The 8770-nt window shown below is 29.3% G+C and overlaps 2 protein-coding genes across 2 annotated transcripts in view; one reads left to right on the top strand and one right to left on the bottom strand.

The window, feature by feature from the left end:
• LOC111637680 (ZZ-type zinc finger-containing protein 3-like) overlaps window positions 1-8770 on the bottom strand; it is a 58246-nt gene that overhangs the window by 43355 nt on the left and 6121 nt on the right. The gene's annotated exons all lie outside the window — the stretch shown is intronic.
• Window positions 1-8770, top strand: part of LOC111637676 — a gene marked incomplete at its 5' end in the record, with an annotated part of 24206 nt that overhangs the window by 9816 nt on the left and 5620 nt on the right. Inside the window, 5 exons of the mRNA XM_023383238.1 lie at window positions 4051-4240; window positions 4314-4400; window positions 5756-5893; window positions 5964-6104; window positions 6187-6227. Coding sequence (XP_023239006.1) covers window positions 4051-4240; window positions 4314-4400; window positions 5756-5893; window positions 5964-6104; window positions 6187-6227 — 597 coding nt within the window. The remainder of the gene's footprint in view (window positions 1-4050; window positions 4241-4313; window positions 4401-5755; window positions 5894-5963; window positions 6105-6186; window positions 6228-8770) is intronic.

The following is an 8770-nucleotide window of genomic DNA, read 5'->3' as shown; positions in this document are numbered from 1 at the left end:
ATATTTATATAGACCATTTAAACAGATAATATATAATATTATATATATATATATATACAGGTAGGCCTGTTATATATCAACAGAATATGGTATGTTCCTTGAAAATACCGCATTGTGGGAAATTGTGTTATAGGAGACATCAACTTAAACAAAAACTGAGATTCAGTTCTAAAAAGAGAAAAACTGCCTTTTATGGTGTAACATTTTCATCATTTTTTTAAATTTATGTACATAAAAACCTTTCATAAAAAACTTAAATAAAATTCAACATCATATAAAAACTAAAAAGATTTTGATTTTAAGTCAAAATCAAGAAGAAACATAATGTTATGCTCACAAATTAAGTCCTCATTGTCACATATTATAGTTGTTCGAGAACATTTGACTGGCCTTATTTCAAGATCTGAGCTTGTTTCATTGACAAGTTCCACTGCACTTACAGTAGGTTTAGGTTTTAAAAAATCTGTCATTAGAGATTATTTGCTCTTGCTTTGTAAATCTTTATAAATTTCTTGTTAGGCAGATAAGCAATTTTGAAGATTTCTTTTAAATATTTCCACTCTCTCCAGCAGAGGATCATTCTCTAAAAAGTAAGATTCCATCTGTTTTGCCATGTCCAAACATTTTTCTATACCTTTCAGAGTGAAATTTTTGGTTTCTTAATTGAAAAGATCTTCAGATGGTAATGTTTTGATATAACTGTTACCAAATCTGCTTCGTTTATTTCATTTTCCATAACTAATTCTAGAATATCATCAACAGTTATTTCAGTGAATCCAACACCTCCTATTGAGTGTGCAAGGCTCCTATGTTGTTATATTCATGCTGAATTGGCTCAACAACATTTTCCTGACTGACCATTTCTGGTAATAAAGCATTCAGGAAGCATTTAGAGTCGATTGGTGCATTTCTTTTAGGGATGAGCCAATAATTTCTACACAATTTAAAATTGAAAATTGTTTCCAAACTTCACTGACTGTAATATCTGTAGAATCTATTTTCTCCAAAATTAATTCAAATGATTTATGGATATAATATGATTTAAAAGTCGCTATGATTCCTTGATCCAAGGGTTGCAATAGTAGAGTGGTGTTGCGTGGTAAAAATGCAAATCAAACCATTGGGATGATTTAAATCAACTGGATGTGATGGTGCATTATCTAAGATTAGTAGGACTTTGAATGCTAAGTTCTTCTTTTTAAATAATTTTCTACATCCAGAACAAAACAATTATGAAACTAATCCTTAAATAAATGGTCAGTCATCCATGCCTTTTTGTTGGCTCTCCAATACACAAGATGGTCATTTTTGTTGCACTGTTTCATCGAGCATGGATTTAGTGCTCAATGAATGAACATTGGCTTGGTAATAAAATCACAAGACATGTTACTACATAGTAGAGTTATGCGATCTTTGGAAACTTTAAAGCCAGGGGTGTTTTTTTCATTTTTTGAGATATATGTCCTGTTAGGCATTTTTTCCATGATAATCCTGTTTGGATAATCCTATTATTCAAACAAAGGGTTATTTAGCTAACAAAGTGTTTAATGCTGTTTCATCAGCATTAAACACTTTGTTAATAATAACTCTTTGTTTGAATAATATCTGCTAGTTCTGCTGGATATTTTTTTGCTGCATCCTCATCCACAGAGGCCTTTTCCCCTTGTATGTGTATGTTGTGCAACTAATGGCGTTTTTTGAATTTTTCAAACCAGCCATTGCTAGTGACAAATTTAACACTGGTTTCATCAGCTGACTACTGTCCCATTTGTTTTAAATAATCAAATATTTTTAAGGCTTTGTGTTTAAGTGCACTTTTGTTTAAAGGAAACCGTTACTTGTTCATATCTTCTACCCATAATATTAGTGCTTGTTCCATTTTTTCCATTATAGGTGCTCTCGGACGAGCAACATTTTTCATAAGAATAGATGATCCGGATGTGACAAAATTCCTAATCTTTTCTTTCGATTGCTTAATCAACCGAATAGTTGACTCATTTAAATTAAAATGCCTATCAATATCAGCTATCCATTCTTGATTTTTAATTTGATCCAAAATTTCTATCTTTGTTTGAAGAGAGATAAATTTCCTTTTTAACAACGGTCCTTTCTTTTCATTCAGCATTGTTATGGCTAAAATTTTTTCAGTCAGTTTTGTGGACAGTAAAAATTGCAAAAAATAACTTCCCTTCACTATGTTTTTAAAAATATACACCCAATAGAAGTTTATACTGTATTTTGGACCATTTTTGCAATCTCACCTATTGAAAGAGTATAAATGATCGAAAATTTAGTGATATATTTGAGTATTTATGGTAACTAATGCACATCTGTCTAGAAACTGGTCTTCCCCTGAAACTTTCATGGGAATAACATGCCAACATTGACAAACAGTTGTTCTCAAGGACATTTAGCTCTGTACACCGAATTGCGGTGCCTGTCATGTGATCCATTGCAGTTTTTCTGTTATGTGACAGATAATTCGTTTCTAAATACCCTAAACCATGTTGTAAGAAAATTTCCACATTTTTCCAACCACGTTGGAGTGAAAATGCATTTTAAAGGTACCGCATTGTAGGAGGCCTACCTGTATATATATATATACACAATATATACAATACACACACTGTTTCACACAAATATTAGTGTTTTTTCCAATTTTAAAGGTTTCAGATTGCTCTCAACTTATGAGTTCAATTAAAGTTTTCTTCAATCTTGATAACTGTCTGTGGTACATGTTGTACAGAGTTAAACTGGTGCTAAAATTTAGTACATCGACTGTTTAGTGATGCTAAGTGCCAGCCAGATTGTTACCCTTCATGCCGCAGCCTGCAAAATGTGCACGGGAATTATTTATAATGCCAGACACCATTTGAAAGAGTGGACGCAACTAAAACAATTGTTTTATAGTATTCAACAGAAATAATTGTTTTATAGTATTCAACAGAAATAATTGTTTTATAGTATTCAAAAGAAACATTTCATTTTTGTAACTTCAACATAAATTTTATTTTTGTAATCTACTAATCAAGAAATTGTCAAAAATTGGGAGGGAGGTTGCTAAGAATTTACCACTAAATTTATTCAGTTGTCAATTGTAAATTTTTATTTGTAATTATAAATTTATGTATTTGATAAGTTTATATGTTTTAGACTTTATAAAAATAACAAGAAAAGCAAAAGCAAAACACAAAGTTTTTATTTTAGTTTCGATAGCCATGAAACTGCAAGTACACTGACTGGAATATGTGTAATAGAGGAAGTTGGTTTCCTTGCATAACATGATGTATATGCATGGCAGCTTATTACCCAGCACATTGGACATTATCTCAGTTTTGCTTTATAACTTTCATCAATTTCATTTTTACTGATATCAACAAAAAGAAGTAAGTTACAATTTGTCACTTATATGCATTGGACACCTACATTTCTTTTTATAAAACATAAACCCTTTGCATTCAAATTGTACCTAACTGATTGGAAAATTACATTCAATTTATAAAAATGAATAAGAAAGCAATCAGAAATTTATTTATGCCAATCAATTCCCAGATACTTGTCAATACAAATTCAAACAAATTTTATTTTTAATTAAATTACTATTGAAAAGAAAGAAATTAATTGAATGTGATTAATTTTTATAATTAATTGTATGGATTAAAACTATATTTTTTTTTAATTTCACATAAAAGTTTGAACAACAGGAAAGATTGTTGGTGAAGCTTGGATATTTGCTGTTAAAATTAAAAATTAGTGTTTTTTTTTTTTTTTTTTACTGAATCTCTCAATAGTTTAACTTTTGCTAGAATTGAATAGGTATAGTGCTCCTTTAACACATTTACTGTGACATTTTTGTAATAAGACATTATGCATTTTTTATGAAAACATTGCTCATTAAAACATATTATTTAGATTTTAAAAAATGCAAATGATATTAATTTAACTTGATTGTTCTTTTCATTCTGGCAATGAATTGAAATTCAAATATAAAATCAAAATTTATTGCATCTTATTTTTACTTTTGAAATAATTTGATAAATTCATTTTCAGACCCGAAAATATTGAAGATGGAACTTTGGCATTTTTGTGCGAAACAATAATGTCGTCGAACAACATAGCTCTGAATATTTGTACAGAATCTGTCTCAACATCCGATTCATTACCGATTACCACTCTTCAGACAAATATGGAAAGTGTGTCACAGAATCACGTAAATCTCTCTGAAGAAAGTGCACTGAAGGTAAGATAACATATTGGCGTCATACATACATTTATTTTTAATTGTTATTTATATAGAATTTATATGATTTTAGGGAAATCTTATAGAAGAAAATGAAAGTTCTATAAATAATAATAATAAAGCACAGAAACTGAAAGATTTAACTACAAAAAAGCAAGAGGTTTGCATTTATTTAATAAATCATTCAATTACTTATATAATTCTTATATTGTGATATATTCTGATATTTTAGTTTTGTACATGCTAATTTAATTTTATAAAATATAAAATTATCTACCAGTTATAATATCCATACTTTGTAATGAACAGTTAAACAAATTATTCTGTGTAATTATGACTTATAAATTTTAAGTATTTTTTTTAGTAGTTTAACATGTGTTAAGTATTTTCATGTTCAGACGAATATATTTTCTATAAAATTCCTAAAATAAAGAGATTGTAGTTAATCCATTTATAATTAATGGATTCTGTAGAATCATTTATCCTTTCCATTTTGTAACAAAAAAGAAAATGTTTGAATGTTCATTAAATATTATAGATGTTATTAACAGATTTAAAACCTTTCCATTGATAGTTTTCTTTAATATAATACTTAGTTTCTTTTTTTGTGTTAAATACAAAGTCTTCCATTACAAATGAAAATATATGATATACAGGTTCTTTGAAAACAAATGCTACTATTTTAAATTACTTTAATTATGTTAATTATTATCTGAGAAATATGCAACATAACACCAATCAATAGAGTAATCATCTGATCTCCCATACGCATTCGAGCATCTCATCGCATACTACCTGTAGGAAACATTGCTAGCAAGTGGCTATTCCACAACAGAGAAGGCAGTGTGTGTTCCGCAGCATACAAAGTCATTATCACTCATCATCGTGCAACACAAGTAATCCATATGAGCCATAGAATTGTGGCTGTGGCTGCTGTGAGAGGAGTGACACTGGGTATGCCATAGCCTGTGTAAGAATTTGTTCCATGTGACAAGAGGTGCACACATTGAGAAATTGTGATGGGCAAATGCAAAACTTGAACAGTTTTCCAATGTTTTAACTTATGTTACAACATCCTTGAATAATAATTAAAATGGTAGCATTCTTTTTGGAAGATCCTGATGTATAGATTTTCTAATTTTGTGTTTCAGCTAGTACAATATTGAAATTATTCTTCTAATCTGTGGTTTTTAACATAAAAAAAAAAGTATTATTAAAACATTCAACTATTGTATTGAAATTGTGCAAAATGAAATTATTCTGAATCCAAATATTCAGCATTTATTATTAAAAAAATAATAGATTTAAAATTTTGTAACCTACCATCATCCAATTATATTGATTTTCTCAGACTGCATTTTATAGATTTAAGTCTTGGGAAATGTTTAGAATTCCAAATATATATATTAATATATATACACACAAACAATTTAATGAATTAGAATTGTAATTTTTAATTATGTTTCTTTCTCAAATTTAATGTAGAAAATTTTATGCAACATTATTTCATTTTAGACGCAAGATTCAGTAACATCACAAGTATTACCGGCCTTAGAGAATGATGCAGAAGAACAGCAACAACTTACTTTTAGCATTCCTTTTAACAATACATCCTCGTTAGAAATGACAAATCAGCCACTCTTATCTCATCAGGTATTTAAATTTCCAATTCTTCTTTATTGTTTAATAAATTATAACCGCTCAAATATGTAACGTATTTCAGGTGATAGTCGAGGGATTAAAGGGAACGCAAGTGCTTTCGAATCTGGGAAGCGTAATCGTGATACATTCGCCATTAAAAGTGATCTCAAGTAATGGGAATGGCATTGGTTCTGGAGATTCCATCAAGCAGCAGATCATAACGGTAAACATGACAATTAACATTACGCATTTAGACATTTAACGTTGCAGCATAATTTACAAAATTTTTTTTCTTTATTTTGCAGCTGCAAACCCATCCAATCACAGATTCTCATTTGTCACAATAGTAAATGTGTTTTTTATATCCAGATTAGGAAACCTCTGGTTTTTACTTTCCCGGCTGTTATGTATACATAATGAGGGAAAGTATTGAAATTGTGTCAAATTTGACCCTTGGAGCTTTTTGCAAATCTCCACATTTTGACCCCTCCCAAGTCCAAGTAAAAAGAAAAGGCCAAAAAAAAATTTGGTGTGTTGGCATCTGTTGGCTTAATATCTCAGGATGGGGTAAATACTAAGAAACAAAATTTGGCATGGTGGATTGTATATCAGGGGAATTGAAGTTATTAAATTTTGGTGGTGAAAGGTCAAGGGGGTGGGAAAATAGAGGGGTCATTTATCTCAAGAGGGTAGAACAATGTTAACACAGTACAGCATCGATTATCCGACTCCTGATTAACTATCACATCAGTTAACCGACCGTTCTAGTCGGCAAATTTCAAATGTCCTCTAGTGATGTGGCACTACAATATTTGGCTATGTCTTGGCTACTTTAATATTATTTTTGTTAAATTTTTGCGTGTTTTAGCTGGCATCAACAGCTCGACCATTGAAGGGAGGCCAGTATTTAAACAAGACTTTTATGAGTGGTTGTTTGTTTTGTGAGCAATAAAATAATTTTTAACGATACAATAGCGACGATTATTATTTTTTAAAAAAAATTGTTAGGCTTAACATCAATGAAAATTCAATGCAAAGTTGGTTAATAGCAATATACTAATTACATGGGATATACTAATATACTATACTAATAATGTATTTTTTTTTCATTCTTTTCAGTTATCCGACTAACCTGAGTCCCCAATTGAGTCGGATAATCAATGCTCTACTGTAATGAATAAAATCTTCATTAAGTGTTTTGCTGTTTTATAGTAATTAAAGACATAAAAAGTTTTTATAACAAAATATGATAATGGATAGTGCCCCACACACACCACCTTTTTTTTAATAAAAACTCATAATTATTAAGCAAACTAACTTTTATAACAGCCGGGAAAGTTACGCAACTTTCGTTGCTAGACTTTTTTTAATTTATTATAGTATTAAGAACGGAATTAATATTTTTATCATCATTTAAAGATAATACAATTTGTATAAATTTGTGTTAGATCGTGTTTCAGAAACACTTTTACCATTGTCATGTATATATAAACATTATGCCATACTTGGACAATTCTTAAACAGATTTTAGTATCTATTCAAGTGTCATATTTTAAACTTTAAAATTAGATTAATTAATTCAAAGTAAATTGTATCATTCATTAAAACTTGAGATCGGAATATAATTTTAAACTGTTCATACAAAAAGTTCTTGTATTTTCTTTCTTCGTTTACACAAAGAAAGCACTTGCATATAATATATTTGTTGATGTAATTTATATGAAATTCTATTTAGAACAATAGAATAAAAAGTATTTTAAAATTTAATTTACATCACTTTTATATGCTGGACACAAATTCTTTTTTTTTACATGAGTCTAATATATGTGTTGAGAATCATTTATAAAATTTTCCTCGTGACCATCGTACTGTGCACAAACCACAAATTTAAAAATATAGTTTTGTATCCAATAATCATGTAATTTATATCTGAAGAATTCACAGAGTATACGTAACTTTTTAATTTTTTACATTAAATCACATAATGAAATTGCAAATGTTCCAGATTTTTGGCTCGCTCCTATTCTGGAAGCTTTTTTAATTTTGGTTTCAGACACTTCATTTGATCAATTACCTATCCAATAAGTAGTCTGATGTGTTTCTACGTTAAGTCAGAGTAGTGTTGAATAAAATTACATTAGAATGCTCTGTTTATTTTTTGTTTTTTATAAATATGATAATGTGTGTCTTTTTTGTAGCTAGCTTTGCAGAGAGATTAATTAATTATTAGTATTTTTTTTTATGGTAAACTCAAATAAAAATTCAATTCTTTTACCTTTTTGTTAAAAATACTCTTCTCTTTACCGATAACATTAGACGTGTGTACAATAATTTAGTTAGGAAAACAGACAAATTGAGTGCTGTGTGTTAATCAGTCTACTCCCAAAGAAACATTGTAGTCTTCAATGGGTAATACAAGGCAATTTTTGGCTACATACCACAGACATGCAGAACCATTCTTAAGAAATAATACAGTGGTAACAAATTTTAAGATATACAAGTAATATATACAGGGGCGTGCCGTGACATTTGATAATAGGGAAGCTGTGTTTCAATGTTAAACCAGTGATATTACGATTTCGTATATCCCATCTTTAAGGGGATGTAGAAAAAAATGTGTACAATTCTTGTATAATGTTAAAAAATTAACCGTTACTTTGACAGCATCATTTACAACTAAATTTAATGAATGAGAGAGATGCACGAGGTACACAAAAAGCTCTAGAATTTATTTTCCTTAAATTTACGATTTATGTATCCATTTGTCATAAAAATTTGTCTTTCCACTTTTTTCCCGAGACTACAAATATTCGAGTACAAAGTAACTGGTTTTGACTTATTTCTACTTAAGAAGTAGTTAAATAATTAAGCGATTAGGGAATTGGGGAC

This window comes from Centruroides sculpturatus, unplaced genomic scaffold (assembly GCF_000671375.1).
Source record: "Centruroides sculpturatus isolate CEXI.00-Female unplaced genomic scaffold, Cexi_2.0 scaffold697, whole genome shotgun sequence".
Taxonomy (NCBI): domain Eukaryota; kingdom Metazoa; phylum Arthropoda; class Arachnida; order Scorpiones; family Buthidae; genus Centruroides; species Centruroides sculpturatus.
This window is presented reverse-complemented; position numbering and strand designations above follow the sequence as displayed.